This window comes from Haplochromis burtoni, unplaced genomic scaffold (assembly GCF_018398535.1).
Source record: "Haplochromis burtoni strain Fernald_Lab_line unplaced genomic scaffold, NCSU_Asbu1 Contig_255, whole genome shotgun sequence".
Classification (NCBI taxonomy): Eukaryota; Metazoa; Chordata; class Actinopteri; order Cichliformes; family Cichlidae; genus Haplochromis; species Haplochromis burtoni.
In genome coordinates this window covers 138,054-157,763 of record NW_024582616.1, presented here as the reverse complement: position 1 = coordinate 157,763, position 19,710 = coordinate 138,054, and the positions used below count along the sequence as shown (strand labels likewise).

The window sequence follows — 19,710 nt, the reverse complement described above, 5'->3', positions numbered from 1 at the left end:
TCCAGTCAGCAGCACCCTCAAACGTGCTGACCCACTGTGGAAAAAATACCTTGTAATGCTGTCTAAGGGTTTTCCCTCTGGTCCAACTTTATCTAGTCACAGTACCCAGAACAAACATGCTTTGGAAGGATTACATGGTGAGGAATGATGGTGTAACAGTGGTGGAAATGTCATGTGAAAACCGGTTCCAGCTGAGCGCGATCGTGCAGCTGAGGCTGGAGATAAGGCGGTACGACCCCCTCCTCCCAACGTGAGGCGGTGTGGTGTCAGCAGGGAGACGGCGGCTCTCCTAACACGTGTTATAAGATGATACAGGTTTAAAATGAAGGCCTCACTGTGGTTACACACAGATCGACTTACAGCCTACAAAAGGTGCTGCTGTAGGTCGATTATGTGAAGCGCTGCTGAACAGAGACCACACTGACTTAAATGAATATAAATGAATATAAAAAAGGAGGAAGAATGTGGGAACAGCACTGCTTCTTTATTTGCACAGGCAGAGTTTGCTGAGCTTACACACTCTGTTGGCCCGAGTTGCATTTAGGAGCAGTCCAGCACAACCATACCATTCTATTTCAGGCTGATGGTGGGAGGTGGGGAAAGAAGGCTTCACTCCACTCTGCAGCTCATATTAGTGTTACAGACTGAACTGGCAGCTTTCTCACAGTATGATATACAACCCCCCCAAAAAAAAACAACAAAAAAAACCACCCCACAGGATATAGCACAGGAACAGTCAAAGCTTGTGGATTACATGATGAAAAAGGCAGAGAGCAGATTCTTGCAAACAAAACAGGGGTTGTTTTTCCTCCTCTTTATCGGAAGAACTAATCTGATCTGTGTGTATCATAGATCCAAAGTGAACATGTTCTCTGAATGTGAGATATTGAATAACTTCCCCTTGCTGTAAGTGCGGGGGTGTGCGCTTAGAGTACCTAACAGTTTTTGACACAACCCTGATACAGTTATGTGTTACTGAGAGCATGAGGGTGGGAATGGATGTTTGTATCTGTGTGTGCCTGTATGTCTGTGTCTATATGTCAGGTTGGGTCTCAGGCGCCACCTCTCTGGGGACATCTCAGGCCCTCCAAGGTTTGGAGGCCTATCTCCCCCTACCACCACTTCCCCTGCCAGTGGCGGACTCCCTCAGACATCGGTGCGTTGGTGGTTCTTTGTGTCCGGGGATGGGCGTCCAGGTACACACCGGCTCACTCCTTGGCGGCCGCTTATCGGGGCCTGGAGCCTGGGGCTGCTCGGGCCACTTCGGAGGTGGGGTGCCCCCGGCCTCTCGGCCTGGGGCTCGGTCACTCAGGCACGGCTGGCTGCCGGCGGAGCTCACGGGCGCGTCACTGCAACTCCCCCTGGTCTTCTGCTCCGCGGCTGCTGAGTGAGCCCTCATCTGGGACTCTCCTCAGCTCTTTCTGGGACAGTGGCGCGGCTGCCCCTCTGTTGGTCTTCCTTGGTCTCTTGTGTTCTGGGGGCCTCTGGATGTCTGGAGTTTTGATCTCCTCCATACCTGCTTCATGCCCTGGAGGACGGGGCTGTGGCCCCCCCACACCCTCTAGCAGATCATTACATGAAGGAACCTTTTAAAAAAAAAAACAAGCGCGTCCATGCTCACAGGTGTACACACGGGTGATCACACCCACAAACTACACCCTTTTTGGCTCCTACCTCAAAGCACACTGTGTTCTGTTGATCTTATGTGCTGCACAATAATGTTTAACATTTAGTATTACTGTCATATTCACATATATCATTGTGATGTTGTTTATTCTATTACTCTTGTTCTCTTCTGCTTGCTTTCTTTTTTCTTTCTCAGCAGGTGATCCAGGTGATTGATAATGCATTTTTTTTCTTCTTTTTTTTCTCTGCTCATTCTGTTGGTTTTTGGTTTTTGCCCTTCTCCCCCGTCCCTCTTCTCAGCTGTTTCTCTTTCCCTCTTTCTTTCTCCCCTTCTTTCCCCCAGTCAAGTCTGTCCCTATTCAGTAAGTGAAAATAAAATAAACAATAAAAGGTGAATCAAATGGACCATTACGGCAAGGCTGGGATGGTCAATTTGGTAAAGTAAATCCGTTGGGCATCTTTCTTTGCCTTTAGACAACAATTCTGATGGCAAAAGAGCCAAACGGGACAGGCAAAAAAAAAAAAAAAAAAAAAAAATATGTGTTACTGCATTATGAAACATGCAAAAGTAAAAGTATGGGAAAAAAAGTGCTCCTAACAGACTTTGGTGTCAAATCGTCAAACAGTGTGTGCTTTCACTGCAACTGCAATCAGTGATAAAAAGATTTTTTTTAATTTTATTATTATTATTATTAATGATGCCCATCAGACAAGTGAATAAAATAGGTTTGGCTTATCTCTTGGTACGCCCACCTCTATTCTAAGTGCAACTGCAGTTTGAGTAATAACATAGACTGTATATAAAAGATGGAAACAGCCACCATGACACCACACAGTGGTTTCTGCCCTGTGCATTTTGGCCACTCCCGTGTTGGTTTTGTGGAGCTAAAAGTAAACATATTTGCATGAGAGCATAAAGTACTAATGTTATTACATACATGCATGGTAAGCAAGTCAATGCAACACAGAGACACATACTTATTGTAGCTCACTTTTCACAGTCCTCTCTCAGTCCTCTATAGCCTGTCTCTGATTGGTGCAGAACACAGCAGAAAGGCTGACGCTCACAAACAACAACTGTTCCTGCTTCCTTTCACCTGGGGCCTGTTCTTCGTACGTCGCTTACTACATCCAAGATCAAATGACACATCCAAGATCAAACTCATCGCGCTAACCGTGAGCTCGCTAATCCGGTTCCCCGAACACACCTGCTGTTGACGATTACTACAGCTGGATGAAGTAATGCGGCGATCACTGGGTGTCGTAAAAGGGGCTACGCATCGATAGTAGAAACATTGATCGGCAACCCGCTGATTGGTCGGCGAAAATGTCGAAGGGGCGTGCTCGGTATTTTCCGGCAGCAGAGCAAGAACTCATGAGTGAGGGATTTCAGGAGTTTCAGAGTTTAATTAAAACGCAAGAGAACACTGCAAAGGCTGCAAAAGCAAGGAGAGAGGGCTGGCAGAAAGTTGCTGACAAATCAAACTCGTAGGTAATTTAATAATAATAATAATAATGGATTGGGTTTATATAGCGCTCTCCAAGGCACCCAAAGCGCTTTACGATACCACTATTCATTCACTCCCACATTCACACACTGGTGGAGGCAGCTACGGTTGTAGCCAGGCTGCCCATATCGCGCCATCGGCCCCTCTGGCCAACACCAGTAGGCGGTAGGGTAGATCTATCATATGACACTATATTGTCCAATATCATATGGCATTATATTATATCATAATATGTTATATTATATCCCCTTTCACATTAGAGCCACAACAGGACCCACAAGAACATGGGAACAAGTAAAAGTGGAATACAGGAGTATTCTACAGAATGGTAATATTTATCTCTTAGATTGCTTTTCGTCTCTTGGCAAGGTAATACTGGCCTGTAATACTCTGTTAGTTTGTTCATAACAGCAACCAAGAAAAGGGCAGAGGAAAAAAAGACAGGTGGTGGTCCTGCACCCCCTCGTCAACAAGTTGGTTAAGTAAATAATACCCTCACGGGAATATCGATATCTCTCAATGAGCACACTGTCGCGCTGAGCTAAAGGATCCTGTCTAGTCCCGCAATATACGCTGAATTCTGAGGACTCTCCTTATCAATCTTGCACCTTCCGCAATGGGTGCTCGCGTATACGGACAGGCTTCCCAAATCCACCTTCGCTTTTATAGCCGTGGTCTCTCATCTTGATTACACGAAGTAATTTACAATTACTACTCTGAAATATGAATTACATCTGTAATAATCACATACATGTAATAGAATGTTAATAGTTCATTTCCCTTTTTTAGGAAATGACCTGTATGTATCTGTGTGACATCAATACAAGGATCAAGTGCTGCATTGTCTTTAGTTACATTGATGTTATTTATTTATGGTGAAACAGTGGTGGAATATCGCTGTTGCTTTCGTATAAATGAAGCGGACATACCTGCGTGGCCGCGATCTAATCCTGTTTACATAAAGTAAACCTGCTCCCGAGCAGGTTTACGCTTACGGCTCTGTTGCTATGACAGCAAGTCCCGGATGAGCTTCGGGGAACCGAACGATCCAGGATCACGCGAAATCGTCAACAATCTAATCCAGCTAACTTACTTAGCGAGGTACGAAGAACGGGCCCCTGATCTCATTGAAATTCAGAGTCCACTTTAAAATCCTATTACTAACATATTGCCTATATTGCAGAGCCACTGCTCAGATCATCTGATCAAGATCTTTTGATTGTTCCATGCTCTGATTTTAAAACCAGAGGTGATCGCACCTTAGAGGTGGTAGCGCCTGAACTTTGAAACATCCTTCCTCAGCCTGTCAGGTCGTCTGAATCTGTCATTTGTTTCAACCAACTTCTGAAAACTCTTTTCATGGTTTAGCTTTCCTTTAATCTGTCCCCCATTATTTGGGGCCATAGTCTACACCTATTTGTGCATATGTAGGAATAAGGTGTAACATGTATACATATCTTTATGTGTGGCTTTAACTGAAATTGTGAAGTACTTTGTAATGTGTAATGTTTTTTTGCTATACAAATAAACACAGAAGTAAAGGACTAGGCAGTAGAAAGCAGCATTATTTTTCAAATATTTCCAATAATGCTCCAAAAGGCACCAACAGTCCAGAGGTTCAGTTTTATTCTAATTAGCAGTGATTAGCAGGTAGCAGTTGACCATGTTGATCAGCAACCATGGCCCTAATTTTAAAGCAATAATGTTTTTGTACCAGGTTGGAAACATGCTTATTTCTGCTTATTTCAGCCTCTATTGGCCACCACAGGACCTGCTTTTTGTCTTGATTTGTTAGACCTGGAGTTTCCTGCTGATTATTTCTAATTCTAATTCAAAACTGCTCTAATGCTTCTATACTTAATGTGTTAGTGTTTCTTGGTGAATTAATCCAGGCCACCCTACTTTCCGGAGATCCCCAAGAAGTCCAGCTCTTTTCAGTTTAGTGTGAAACCCCCCACTGGAATGACAGAACAGATGTCTCCTTGGTGTTTCTGTAACCTGTGTCCTGGCCTCTAGTTACATAACTTCTCCTGCTGACCACAGCAGCATGTCTCTGAGCTGCAAACTGCATGTGACACTCTGTCTCTGAGTTACCAATGTGTAACGTTACATCTGTCCCCTGATACATGTCAGCAGGTATCCCTGGAGTTTAGAGGCTAGCTGTTAAATGATTACCTCTAGGTCATGTTTCAGGTTTATATGAGCTCCATCAGTTAGTGGGTCAGGCCACGTCTGCAGCCGCTGCTTAATAATTAAACAATGTAAAACATAGGGAGGGAAAAAAAGATAAAGCAATGAATTTCATTACTTGACAAAAAAAGAAAAAAATGACTTGTTTGATGTGCTGTTTCACTGTACTATCAAAGTAAAGCTCTTCTCAGACATGGATTACATGGCGGTCTGCTAAAGTGAGACCGCCTGTCAGACACGGGCCACTCAGAAATGACAGTTTCTCATGGCTTTGATGTATCGTAACATGACTGCCTCATTTTGATACTTTAATTACTAGAGATGCCACATCCTGAAAACCATTATTGAAATGGAGTCATACACTGAAGGTCAGTCAGTGGATCAACTCTCATTACACTGGAGAAAACAGGTAACAGCTCACCTGTCTGAACTGAAGTAGTCAACGCGATTTGCTGTGGGAGACATTAATGAAGAGATATTTCTGCTGTGAATTTTTTATTTTTTTATTTTTAGAAAGGCCTGTGTCCACCACTGCCAACTTCAAGCAGATGTTTTCGTTTGCTCTGTGAGATTTGTCCTGTAATCTTCAGGTTTTTTGTGTATAGGAAAATAAAAATCAGGTTTAACTTGAATTCCAAAGCCACTTTTTAAACAAGTAAACCTCTTCAACTGCTCCTTAATGCAAATATCTAATCAGTCAATCACATGACTTATTGTATTTAGTCATGTAAACATGTTAAAGACAACTTGTTAAAATTCAAACCAAGCACCAGAGTAAGGAAGGAAGGTGATTTCAGAGACTTTGAACTAGAGTTGTTGGTCCCAGACGGGCTGGTCTGAGTATTTCAGAAACTGGTGATCTGCTGGGATTGAGCAAATAACACTGGTTAGCATCACAGCAAGAGCAGCCTGGGTTTGAATCTATGACCTGGCCACGGTCTCCCTGTCTGCGTGGGTTCTTTGGCTTCCTCCTACAGTCCAGAGACATGCAGTTAGTGTGATTAGGTTAACTGGTTATGTGTGAAGGGCTATTATGTGTTAGCTCTTTGGCAGACTGCCGACTTGTCTAGGGTGTACCCTGCCTCTCGCCCTATAACAGCTGAGATAGGCTCCAGCAGTCCAGAATCAAATAGGCGGAAGAAAATGGACGGATGGATGCAACCAAGGTATGCAGAAGAGCAGAACGATGGCTGCCTCTAGCAGGATAATATGACATGTCACAAACCTCAAACTGACTTCTTGAACAATGATAACAAGTTCAGTGCACCCAAAAGGCCACCAGTCACCTTTGGGGTGATTCACACTCACAGTCAACAAATCTGCAGTCACCGAGGAATGTTCCAATCACAGGATCAAAGCGGGAAAGCAGCCCTGGCCATGCCACCACCTCCCCCGGCTAAAAACCTATTCATTCCAAAGTTTTTAGTTTTCTCATGTTTCTGATTCATGACTCGTGTCTCATAATGAAGCTCAAACTCAGGAGATAAGTGTCTATAATAAAGCCCTCCGATTTATTTTTTAACCTGAAAGATACTTATTTAAAAAAAAAAGAAAAAAAAAAATCAAACATCAACCACTACATTTCATTTCATCAAAGTGGCAAAACAGCACCGGGCTTGCTGCCGCCTCCGGTCACAAAACCACAAGCATTTGCATTTTCCTTTTTATTTGCAACCATCTTTATTATCTCTTCCAGTTCTGGATGTGAAAAGAGGCAATTATTTTCTTTAATTAAATATCTTTTTTAATAAAGTAAAGCAGAAAAGTATTTACAATTTTTCAATTAAACTGTAATCAATGACTGGGGTTGGATATCACAAGCACCTTCTGCCAGCTGAGGAGAGAAAAATATAAATACGGGGGGAAAAACTGCCACATTGTTTCAGAGGAGCAGAGGAAATAGGGGTTACATTAGCATACTTTCTTTAAAAGAAAACTATTCATCGTATATTTACAGAACTCTCCTGAAATGCATTTCCACTCATGGAAGCAAAGAAAGGCCTTAGGATTCGTACTGTTAAACTTTTCTTAAAAGTCCTTTGTCATTAAAGTGGATTTTTGTCTGTATACTTTTTCAAGTTTCAAAAAACAAAAAAAAACAAAAAACAAAAACACCAACCGGCTTTGAACGAGGGTGAAACCATGATCCCTCGCTCTTGCTCTCCCTCTCTCGGTCCACAGTTCATTTTTGAAGCGCAGGAAACAAGTGAAACAGACACAGAGGTCGGGGGTGGTGGGATTGAGTTGGGCTGGGGTTTTAAAGGGTAGCATCGCTGCCACCCCTGCAAGCAGCAAAATGGTCAATGTTCATTGCCCCTCTCCTCAGTGACAACGTCCTCAGAAAGTCCACAACCGTTGCATTCACTCATGACTGAAATGTCTCTTAGATGGCTCTTTTCTTTGTAGTTTTCAATTTTTCTTACAAAAAAAAAAAACAAAAAACAAAAAGAAAAAAAACAAAACAAACCACCCTTAATCATCCAACACTTTGAAAAGGGAAACAAAAAGCTCTACATAAGCACGTCATGTAGATCCAAACGGCGGACATGTAGCATGACATCTGTCATGTCCACATGATAAAGAGTGAATTCATCAAAAATATAGATGTGAACAGCCTTTTAAAGTCTTCTGTTATATTTTCTGTCTTTAAGCAAAATGTCTTGAGTAGTTTTGCCGTGGCCACAAAAAGCTTTCTGAAAACAACCCAAAAAATAAAAATACTGAAGGAAACAGCATCAGAGCATTCCTACAGCTTTCAACTCTTCTCAGCATTCTCTCTCTCTCTCTCAAATCTATTCATCTCTTTAGTTAATCCTGTGTTTGTTTCAAAAAAGACATTCGGTTGCACAGAAGAAAAACAAGAAACTGAAAACAAACAAGAAAAAAAAAAAGGATCGAATGTTCGATCCATAATACAATCTCTCCCAGTTGAAGAAGTTTTTTTTCTTTATTTTTTTTTTCTGTTTATGCAGAAGGATTTTGCTGATTCAGCCTCTTGTGAATCATCCACAGAACATTCACTCTCCCCATGGGTTTGCCCAGAACTCTCATCGATTCTCCCAGCAGCCCCTAGCTGTTATCGGATTCATCCTCGGCTTCGCGGAGCCACGTGAAGAAGGCAGTGACGGACTTCAAGGCCACGCCCTTCCCCTGCTGTTCGGCGGGGTCTTTGCTGGACTCCCACTTGTAGAAGGCCTCCTCTTTGATCACGTCTTCATCGTAGAGTGTGTCGAAGAACATTCGCAGGAGATCTGATGAGTGAGGGGAGAAAGGAAATGAGGAAAATGGTGAGAAATGAGGAAATGATGCTGATCACTTTCTTAATCTTTTAAGTTGTAGCATGAAGAGAAGCAGAAATCTGAATTTCAAAGCAGTGACAAAGGACAACCTGAGCCTGAATGAGCTACTTACTGGCAGGCTGCTCCATCTGCAACATGAGGGCCTGCAGAGCATACAGAGCCTGTAGTTCCTTCTGTTCGTCCTTCAGGTATTTCTGCAGGAGCTTCGCCCTCCGTTTGATCTGCTCGCTGTCAACCTTGTAGGGATTCTCACCTGTGGAGGAAAAGTTTCAAGAATGTTCACATTTCACTCGGACTACACCCTCTAGCCTGGATTATTTTCACACACTGAGTAGCAGCCCTTTCATTCCTAAAAGTACAACTAAAGTCACACATACTGACAATTAACAGAACATTAAAAAAAAGGAATGAAATAAAAAGATCAAAAAAAAAAATTTCCTAGCAGATGAGACATAAATGAAGTCCTGTCAGCTGTGAGGGAACTAAAGGCTCGCTTTAAGTAACACATGATTTAACTGATTTCAGCAGTAAAAGGTCCCAAAGTTCAGTAATATGGTAAGAGGACTTAAAGCCCATCAGAACTGAAGTGGACCAGGAAGTCTACTAGTCTACTTAGGCTAGTGTTAATAGTGTTTAATGTGAAGAGTGCAGAATGACTCACAAATTGCTGACTGGCAAATGCAGGTCATCAGCGCTCTGACAAACATGTTGGAGGAGGTCTGCTGCTCATCCAGGTTGGCCTACAAAAAAAAAAAAAAAAAATCACGTTTATTTACGTGTGCACAAAACTGTAAAAACACCATCCAAAATACGCCGACCTGTCTGAATCAGCTCTGTCAGTGCTGCGGTTACGAAAGTTGCTTTGTTGAGAAACTAACGATGACACATTTTCAGGTTCTAAAAGTCAGAACCCACGTGAGTGGATCTGAAACAAACCTCAATCCAGTCAAAGATCCTCTGGTTGTCAGCCTTGTCCTGGATCAGTCTGTCCAGCTCTCTGGTCAGATCTGCAGCGCTGAGCTCCTTCTTCTTGTCCTTCTCCGACTCATCGCCCAGTGTAAACTCCACATTCTACAGAGAGAGAGGGAGAGGGGCATCATGGTCATTTTTCACGACGTTTGTCACATCACATGCTATGAGAATATTTCTTCCTTTTATCCTGCATTACATTAAATGTGATGAGAGGATTGTAACACTGCATATTGGACTGGAGGATTAGACTATTATACTACTATTATTAATGGAACTCATTTAAGATCCATATGTGGTATTTTAAGATCACATAAACAATGATGATACCTAACATTTGATGAGTTATTACTTTTCACCTCTGGTCATTTTTCTGCATTTCTTCAGCATCTGTCATTACAGTGGTAAGATACTTTTTTTCTCACTTGGATCTGTATGATGTACAATGCTGATATCCTTAATACGCTAAAAAAAAAAAAACAGAATTATGTAACACTAGTTCAAGATAGATTAAAAGAATTGAAGCATGATAACCCTGTGGAGGTTTTCTTTAACTATGTGAACACAAAGTCACGTCCAGATGTTTAGTAATCAGACTCCTCAGTTAAGACCTGAGCTTTAGATTCTTGCTTTTTTCCTTCGCAGTGTTGAATTACATCGAGGATAACCACAGACAGAAGGCTGTTAATGATGAAGGCAGTGAGTGAACCCTCACCTTTTCTGTCACAAACTTGTTGACGTCTACGTCCTCAGGGAGGAAGTCCTTCCACTGCAGGCCTGCCTCCCTCCACATTGTACCTGCCTTTTTATGGCTCTGATGGGAGGAAAGAGATGTTTGTACACATGAATAGATCTTAATCTTGTTTTTTTCTGGAACAAAAGTTTATGTATATATGCTAGCTTTTCAAAAACACAATATGACATAATGATCAGCTCTTACCATTCCTTTGCAGAGTAAAGTGAGGATGTCAACCAGCAGGACTCCAGCTTTGCCCAGAGGGATCAAAGGCTTTGAGACATCCCTGAAGACACATCAGGCAACCAATGAATTAACCATCAACAAATAGAAATATCCCATTTATTCCTCATCTGAAGTGTTGAGAGACTTAGCAAGTACTATAACAAACCTGAGAAGTTCTCCCATGGGGATGCCTCCCTCTTGAAGCATGGGAGTGATTAGCTCAGCCAGGTAGAGCCAGATATGGGGGATGTCTATCGCCATGTCTTCTGCCACCTCCAGGATTTCCTTAAGCCTGAAAAAAGAAGCACAGTACACGGACATCAAAGATTATTCAAGGGTTAAGAAATACAAGAACAAGCCCAACTTGACTCAGTAGATGGAATTATTAAGCAGCATCGCACCATGCTGGTAGCAACATATGGAAACTCACTGCTTTTTGGCCAGGCAGGGGGTTTTAAGATCACGAAATGCTGAAAAATATTCACAAGCCTGACGTTTCCCTGCGGGCCGCTGGTAATGTGGAGTCCTGCTGGTCCAAACTTTACCGGTTAACCCAGCACCTCCCTGGGGGTTCTGTACTCACCCTTTGTAGTACTGCTCCTTTGGTAGGATGCCGGTCTTAATGAGCTGGTGCAACAGCAGGCCCATGTGCTCCCTGGCGATCGTGCTGCGCTCCAGTGTTGACTCCAGCCCGTTTCGTACAAACACAAACAGCAGCTGAGTGCTATTTATCTCCTGCACGCACTGCAGAGCCTCCTGTGGGGACAGACAAGGACAGAAAGACAGCAGTGAATTATAAGCTCCTCTTTTATCCTCTCATGGCTTTAAGTGTAATAAATAGATGTTCAGGTGTCAACAATGCAGACTTTAGATGATGGAAATACACTGAAACCCTCACTGTGAATAAGAAGACTATTAGCAGCATTAATTATAAAGTGCTTTAATTGGTCCACAAAAGCACTTTGTGAATACATTTCACATAAGCAAAGGTAAAAGGTAGTTGTTGTTTTTTGTATTTAATTTTAGGTGTCCTTGCTGTGTGTGTGTGTGTGTGTGTGTGTGTGTGTGTGTGTGTGTGTGTGTGTGTGTGTGTGTGTGTGTGTGTGTGTGTGTGTTTAAAAAGCAGCATCAGTGTGTACCTTCATGTCGTTGATATGGAGGTACTCCTCAATGATGGCTGTGGACTTCTTTTCCAACTCCTCCTCGGTCAAGGCAGGCTTGGTGGGGGTCTGGGGAGGTGGAGGGGTGGCAGCTTTCTCCCTCTTCGCTGTTCACAGAACAACAAAAAGAAAGAACAGCAAATCAGATTTTAAGCTACATGAAGGGAAAAAACCAAACAGAAACATTGTTTCCACAGTTATTTTCTTGTAAATCTTCAAACTGAAGTCAACTGAATAATGAGGAGCACAACAGTCCTGCCAACATTTTTATGTTTGGGGTGGAGTTGATTTTTTCCCCCTAACAACAACAACAAAAAAATCTGATTATTTGAAGCTTTCAGAGAATCGTGCACTGATGACAAAAAGAGCTGCAGAAGTCATTATGCGACTTTTAAAATGCAGATTGTTATTCTTAGAGTGCAGTAGCTCTGTATGATTTCAAACAACAACAAAAAAAAAATCATCACCATCTATCTCGTCCTCTGAAACAGACCTTTTTTAACTGATCTCATATTTCATAATAAAAAACATCAAGCAAGCTGGATACCATTAATTGCAGTTTAATTTACTGGCACTGTCCCACAGATGCTGGGAAATCTGGATTTTTTCCCCCCCTGCCCTTGCAGCAATTTTTTTCATTTGGGCTGACAGATGTGCTGTTCGTCATCTTCCACCTGTTCTTTTCCTTGTGGTCTCAAATAAACAAATAAACTTTGATTACAAACGTTTTAAAAACTTGACCCATAGCGAGTTTCTCAGAAGAAACAATATTGAAAAACGTCATTATTTCAGACTTTATTTTTAAACTGTTATCACTCCCATGGAAACACTTGCTGGCTTCCTCCTTGGACCCAACCGCTTTTTTTAAGTTTCTCCAGTCTGACTATCTCCTTCTTTTTTGCCTCAGTGGTGCAAGTGATTACTGTTTTTGGTTGGCAGAAGCAACAATGCTTTTCTGGTTAATTTAGAGCGAGTCTGCTTCACTAACATATGCATGGCGGTAAGAGCAAAATTGGCCCATGTCATAAATAAGAACGTTTACACGCACATATTAGTAAATGAAGGCCACTGTGCTCATACCCAGAGCTATGAGTACTCTGTACATGTCCTGCAAACAACATCTCTAGAAACACTAACTACATCATGGATGTCATTTTTTCATTCATAAAAAAAAATGTTAATCTAGGGGCATGGACCCCTAACTTTTGCAGAAAGAAGTTTAAAATGGTGTGATGATGAGCCCAGGTATCTGAAAAGGACTATTTTTTTCAAGTCTGGTCTCCTGCTGTCTGATTTCTTTATTTAGTATTGTGAAATATTTTTTAATTTATGTTTTAAATATTTAATATTATAATGCTTAAGTTATCTCAGGCAGGCTACCATTCTCTCTGCTTCTGGCCCGTTCTCTGCTGTCTCGGTCATCCGTCATGCTCGCCACACGGCGGACTGGATCAGCAGGGCCACGCTGCTCTCTGTCCCGACTCCGCTCCTCCTTCTCCCGACTGAAACTGCGTTTAGTGACCTGGAGCTGGTTTCGATCACGGTCGTCTCGTCGCTCGAAGCGGTCACTGCCACGATCTGAGCGGTCGAAGCGATCACTTCGTTCTCGACTCAAGCTGTTTCTGTAGAGTTCAGACAAGAAGTCGTACAATTGTAAAATACATCTCTACGCACTCACACTATGAATACTGAAAGGTTTGAGCTGGTAATGAGAATTGTGTCCCTTTGCTCACCTCTGAGGAATTCTCTTATCTGTGTCTACTGAAGAGCCTGAGGACAAAGGCTGCTGCAGGGCTGAGAACCTGTTGAGCGTGCTGGTGGCTGGTCGGCTACCCGTCTCTGAGCCTGGGGATTAAAACAGGCACACAATACAAATTAAACTTCAGTTCTGATTACCACAAATAGATAATTCTTTGATATATAAACACATTTGTGGAAAAAACCTACCAGAATCTGCAGGCTTGGCACTTGTGCCACCGCTACTGCCCTTACCCCAGCTGCCCCATGTGCCTTTACCTCCTGGGGCAAGCAGCTGATTGTTGAAGTCAAGAACAGGAGTCTGAGAAGAAAAGGCTGTCATTAGAAGTCTGATATTTTCAATTGATTGTCAAAATGTGCTCACATTGTGTGTGAGAAGAAACCCCCTCCCTCTCTTACCTTAGTGATTTTGCTAAGGCGAGAGGTGTCAATAGGTCTGTTTTTAGAGATGGGCACTGTGTTCCAGCCGTCATCCTGGGGAGAGGCACCACGCCCTGGGGAGTGGGTTCCCCTACGGCCTGGAGAATGAGGGCCTCGACGACCTGGAGAGTGAGGGCCCCGACGGCCTCCACCCATCCTGCCTCCTGAGCCTCCACTGGATTCCTTCTTAGAGATGAGGGCTTGCTGCACCTTCATCTGCTCCCTGTGTTCCTCCAGCTCAGCATCTTTGTGGATCTGGTCGATGGTCTTGGGACCCTGATCGCCTCGCCGGGGCACCCAGTTATTCTGGAACAAGTACAAGACAGAATTGTGAGAATGATCGGGGGAAACAACAACAACAACAACACACACACACACACACACACACACACACACACACACACACACACACAACACACACACACACACACATCACACACGCACGCAACACACACACACACACACACACACACACACACACACACACACACACACACAAAACGAGGATGACTTTGAAAATGTATTCTTTTTCTGTCTCTAAATCAGTGACCTTTATAACTACAGTGTTCACAGAACAAGACAGCGAGAGAGAGTGAGATAATCATTCCAGTCGCGTTTCTGTTTTTGTCTTGAAAGGAAATAAAACATGCAGTATGTGCTTCAATTAAACTGGGCCACTACACTGACTCAGAGCAGCAGATTCCAGCTTGAAAAACACTGAAAACAGCAGGTTTTGTAGGAAGTTGTGGGAGGGACTGGAAGCCTAACTAAAGGACTGCAACATTCCTTCAAAAGAAAGAAGCTTCAATACCACCAGACTTAACTGGCTTCAGAAAGTTGCACGTAATTGAGATAAATTGGGGGGGAAGGGGTGACAGGAAAATTATGAGGCACACATGATGACATAGCATAGGATCACTCAAATCCTGTTACTTCAATTGAGAGAAGATGAATGGATGAATGAAAATGCTGCTGTTTGTTGTCTCAGCCAATGGCACAGAGTAGCTCTGTGTTTAGGAGCTGCCCTGCATTAATGAGCTGAAGAAGACTTGTTTTCTTAGCCCATGTATGAGCCTCACACTGGCCAGAGCTGAAGGACCAGTGTGGGTGTCTCTGGGCTGTGGACAGCACCATGCAGGGTCACAGACCATATGCAACAATAATGGATGAGTTATGCGTAAAACTCATCGCATTAACACGATTGCACAATTCACAGAAATATAATCACCTTAGTGAAAACATAGTCCTCAACACACACACACACACACACACACACACACACACACACACACACACACACACACACCTAAGTTGATGTCTAAAGTCCTTGTATGACAGCACAAGTGATCATTGAGTGAGCCCCCAGAATGTTAAAAGTGGTTTCTTTAAAGCTGAAGAGAAATTGCTGCCAAATTTGTGTGAATTTTGCATTTTAATGAATTTATGCTAACAAGAACCAAACAAAACAACAACACACAATTACAAATTAAGCAGGCAATGAAGGCAGCACTAAGTAAACACCTCCTGGGTTTTCCCAGATAAAGTTACTGCTTTTGTCAGTGTCTGGTGGAGTGTAAAATCTTCATTTCCCCATCACAAAGACAGTCTGACAGCATGTAAAGCTACTGAAATGTTCTGTATAAGAGTGCAAACAAACCGATACTGATTTGAATGACTTTAGTTTTCTTTCTGATCACAACCACATGCTACAGATTTCCCACAACTGAGTGGAAAAAAAATGTTTATTTTGAACTGTTAGTTTCCTGAAACATGCAGCAGCTCCTAATTGGGAACCCAACAGATTTAAATATGATATATGAAATCGCATTTTCTATCATTTTATCTGATTTAATAAAAATGCCTGTAAAATCTCAAGTGTTGCATAGTGGGTCAGGCTTTAAAAAGCTAGATCTTATTTTTGGTCTACTCAAATCATAAAATTTATAAATAAGCATTTTTTTAAAACAACGAATCTACAACCAGAGAGATCATTGAGTCCATATGCGACTTTGTTATTTACCCGTCGAAGGTCCAGCACATCCTGCAACATGAAACGGATCCTGGAGGTGGTCTTCCTCTCCTTTATTATTTTCTCCATCTGATTGAAGTATTGGTCCATACGAGGCTGAAGTGGGACACAATAGTTAGGTTAAGTGCATTGTGTGTTTATCAGTCAAAATGATAGAATCTTGGGTTGTATGCATCTCGGTCATCTTTCTCCAACATGTGTGTTTTGTACCTTGGCCTTCTCAAAGTCAAGGTCCTTGCCAATGGTGGACAATAGTCTGCACAGGCACTCCAGAGACTCCTCGTCATGGTTTTTGAGCAGCTTGACAATGCAGTCGTGCATGATGACCTCTGTGAGCATTTTCAGCTTGAACAGCTCACCAATGAACTTGATATTGCCTAGAGACCTCCTCCTGGCCTTGTCCTTAGCCTCTTCTAACTCCTCAAGGAGCCGCTGCTTCTCCTCCTCCTGGGAAACAAACACAAAAAAAGGCATTCAAAACAAGTACAGTTAGATGGATCTCTGAAACCTTTCAGATGTTTAACTATTGACTTGACACATGACTTCCTTTGTGCAAATAATACTTCACAATGCAGCATATATACCACGGATGCAGCTTCCAGCTCTTTCTGCTTCTTCTCGAAAATCTCATCATCATCCTTATCCTTCTCAAACTCCTTCTGGCATCGATTTAGCAGCAGCTTGCGAAAATTTACAGTGGCTCCTGGTTTATCTGGAATTTCGACTCTAAGCTGAAAAAAGCAGAGAAAGAAAACATAAGTTAAGTAAATGGCAAAAGAAGACAGGGTGCAAGCTCAGTGTTGCAGTGGCTCCTCAGTCCCTCAATCCCATCACTTAGATCAGTGGCCCAGACACGTGGCACTAATTTGAGTTCATCACTGGAGACTCAAAGACATTTGTAAACTAGCAGTACGAGGATTGACACCACTGCAAAAGCATTGTTGCATCTGCCAACCCCAGTGTCAATCTATTACAAACCATGATGTCACTTTTGCGGTGGAGTTCGGGCTTCCTGCATTGCCAACAACTACATTTCAGATTGAACAATGTTATTTAAAACAACAACAAAAAACATATATACATGCGCGCACACACACACAAAAAATATACAGTACAAAGTTATCTCACTTCATAAGTTCAATTAAAAAAATAAATAAATAAATAAAAATGGTGCCCTACAATACCCCCAAGACCCACAGCAATGGTCGCTTCGCTCACTGCTTAAACATTGTCTCACAGTCACTTCTATTTATTTCAATAAGGCACAGGAAGCCACTGCTGCACTGGCACATAAGTGCTGATGTTAGAGGAGAAAAGTCAAAACGGGAACCAAAGACGTTGCTGAGTGTTATTCTGCAAAGCTCTTTCAATAAAGCCTCAAGTTTTCAAACAGTCCCAAGGTCTCCCTTGGTGTATCTGTAAATGTCTGAGCTCCGGTGCTGGAAAATAATTAAAATGGTGGCAAAAACCGACCGGACACTGTACAGATGCGGCTGTAGCACACCGCGCTAAGTTACAAAATCGAGAGGTGCATGACCAGCCAAAGTGCTGGCAAGATTGTTGCGTGCGACAAAGGATGTGATGTCAAACTAGGCACAGCAGGTAGCGCAAAGTGAGCATAATGACCCTGTAAGAGTACATCTTTCACCATGTTACTACGCTGTGATTGCAAGTAAGTAGGTAACATTTTATTTGTATAGCACCTTTTCAACACTAGAATCACAAAGGACCACAAATTGCTCGACTGCATTGCAGCCACTCCCCAACTCTCTGTGAATGGTACTCATGGCCATTAATCTTGACAATTTGCATATTAATGATCGTGAAACTGACCTCAAGGCCTTTTGTTACTCAGTGGTGCTAGTTTCAGTCACTATGCAAATGCACTGTTTGTGAAGGTTGGAGAAACCTGCAGTCAGCTGATACCATTTTAAATGTTTAGCTAATATCTATGTTCTGCTATGTCACGTTAATCACTCATAGCTGTGTGTGAACAAGCTTAAAAGTGATTTTATGTTCTGTGTTTGGTAAAGCATGTATTACTGTCTCTTCATTTACCGTTTATCCATCAATCACACAACAATATGATACAGACTTGACATATCGACAAATCTCGCGGTAGAGTGCTACAGGTAAAATCTCTACCGTTGGCCAAATTCATATCGTTTCTACCGTATACTGCTTATACCGCCCACCCCTACTCTGCTGCATAAGTTAAACATCTAAACAACAACACTTCCATTGTAAATATTCAAGCATCTATATTGGGTGAGTCATCACTTACCCCCATAAGGCAGCGGCACATGTTGGCGTAGGCCACAGAAAAGTCTGGTTCAGAGATGGCCTTTTCAAAGGTGAGGTCTATGACTCCTTTCAACCGCTCTTCTGTGTCAATGGTCAGTTCTGTTACTTGTTTCATGAGCTGCTGAAACTTTTGGGGGGTCAGTTTATTGAGGATGCTGCGCACCCGTTTAAACAGCTCCTGGGTCTTGATCTGCTCTGGTTCACTCTCGTCTACCTCCTCTGCCCCACGGCTGCGAGGGCTTTTCTTCACTGAAGACTTCCACGCCTTCTCTGCTTTGTTCAGCTGCACCTCATCACTGAGTGGCATGCTGCTGATGATTTTCCTCAGTTCTTTCCTCGGCATTTGTTGAGAGCGACGTGGTCCGCCAATCCCCATGCCCATACCCGGAGACTGTAAGGGAAACATCAAAACATGATTTAATTGAAGTAATAATTCAATTGGAAAGTGCTCGGTTACACAAAGAAAAATTGAACTCACTGGTCCTCTGCTTCCTCCTCCCATGCTGGGCCTGCCAAGGTTGGCAAAGGAGGGCGTGAAGTCAGGGCCGCAGTTCATTCCTGGAAGGCGACTGGGGTCGAGTTGTCGCAGAGGTGTTTTATTAGCCTGAAAAGACAGAAAGCAGGATGGGAACTTAATTACAATTTCCACTACTATGTGATCTAGACATGTTTTTTTAGTCTTATTTCACTTAGACTAGACTTTAGGGTAAGTCTTTGCACCTTGTCCAGGACAACATCACTGATGGCTGGTAGGCCCTCAGGTTTGTTCATACTGGCTGAGATGAACTGGAATCCCAGAAGAAACTCACGGTCATATTTCTTCTTCTCTTCTGTGTTTATTGGCATCCATTGTTCTGAAACAAACAGAAAACAGAAGATGTCTTCTTGTTAAAAGACATTTCACAACATATGAGAGGAGGAAAGTAGACCACTCAATGAATAAATTCTGTCAAGTTTCAGACACCCACCCTCTTTGTACTGATACTTCTTGTCAGTGGCAGTCGGCTTGAGAGGATCCGGCTGAATATTCTCAGCATCCAGCTTGTCCTCCTTGTCCTCCCAGGTTAAGTCTGCCTCCTCTTGGGCAGGAGGAGCAGTGGCAGGGGGCTGGGGCTCTGGTGCTGGGACTGGCTCAGGCTCTGGTGCAACCACCTTTTGCTGCTTAGTCAGAAAAATCAGTTTGGAATTTAGGAAGCTCATAAATATGAGCTTCATTAAGACATTACAGTAGAAATCAGCAACTGCAGTTCGTCTTATGTCCCTGGAAAGGGTTGATGACTAGTTTCTTTTTCAGCTTCAGTGGGTATGGAGTAATTTCAGATTAGTTACAACGGGCAAGAAAAGTATGAGAATGAATGAACAAATACATCATCGATCAGATACCTCCTTAAAGGCATCCAGGAGGTCTCCCACAGCCTCCTTTTTGTTTAGATCCTTCATTTTTCTTTTTTTCTTTGGCACAGACACAGCAGCTAGAGAAAGAAAG

General features: G+C 42.7%; 1 protein-coding gene and 1 non-coding gene across 12 annotated transcripts in view; both read right to left on the bottom strand.

The window, feature by feature from the left end:
• Positions 1 to 6,979: 6,979 nt before the first annotated feature.
• The window catches only part of LOC102297541 (eukaryotic translation initiation factor 4 gamma 1), a 38,161-nt gene continuing 25,430 nt past the window's right edge, over positions 6,980 to 19,710 (bottom strand). For 8 of the 11 annotated variants that reach the window (XM_005938291.3, XM_005938294.3, XM_005938295.3 and 5 more), the window contains 20 exons: positions 19,608 to 19,696; positions 19,193 to 19,385; positions 18,945 to 19,078; positions 18,205 to 18,828; positions 16,505 to 16,651; positions 16,131 to 16,367; positions 15,912 to 16,016; positions 13,871 to 14,197; positions 13,661 to 13,772; positions 13,447 to 13,558; positions 13,094 to 13,335; positions 11,693 to 11,820; positions 11,137 to 11,309; positions 10,720 to 10,845; positions 10,533 to 10,614; positions 10,308 to 10,406; positions 9,560 to 9,694; positions 9,285 to 9,363; positions 8,736 to 8,876; positions 6,980 to 8,575 (listed from right to left, as the gene is read on the bottom strand). In XM_005938291.3, the coding sequence (XP_005938353.1) occupies positions 8,394 to 8,575; positions 8,736 to 8,876; positions 9,285 to 9,363; positions 9,560 to 9,694; positions 10,308 to 10,406; positions 10,533 to 10,614; positions 10,720 to 10,845; positions 11,137 to 11,309; positions 11,693 to 11,820; positions 13,094 to 13,335; positions 13,447 to 13,558; positions 13,661 to 13,772; positions 13,871 to 14,197; positions 15,912 to 16,016; positions 16,131 to 16,367; positions 16,505 to 16,651; positions 18,205 to 18,828; positions 18,945 to 19,078; positions 19,193 to 19,385; positions 19,608 to 19,696 (3,467 nt within the window). In that variant the 3' untranslated portion in view covers positions 6,980 to 8,393. The remainder of the gene's footprint in view (positions 8,576 to 8,735; positions 8,877 to 9,284; positions 9,364 to 9,559; positions 9,695 to 10,307; positions 10,407 to 10,532; positions 10,615 to 10,719; positions 10,846 to 11,136; positions 11,310 to 11,692; positions 11,821 to 13,093; positions 13,336 to 13,446; positions 13,559 to 13,660; positions 13,773 to 13,870; positions 14,198 to 15,911; positions 16,017 to 16,130; positions 16,368 to 16,504; positions 16,652 to 18,204; positions 18,829 to 18,944; positions 19,079 to 19,192; positions 19,386 to 19,607; positions 19,697 to 19,710) is intronic. The other 3 variants (XM_005938297.3, XM_014338737.2, XM_005938293.3) reach the window with 2 other exon arrangements.
• On the bottom strand, positions 16,730 to 16,804 carry LOC121815626. The gene has a single exon (XR_006055221.1). It is a non-coding gene; the product is annotated as a small nucleolar RNA SNORD66 (small nucleolar RNA).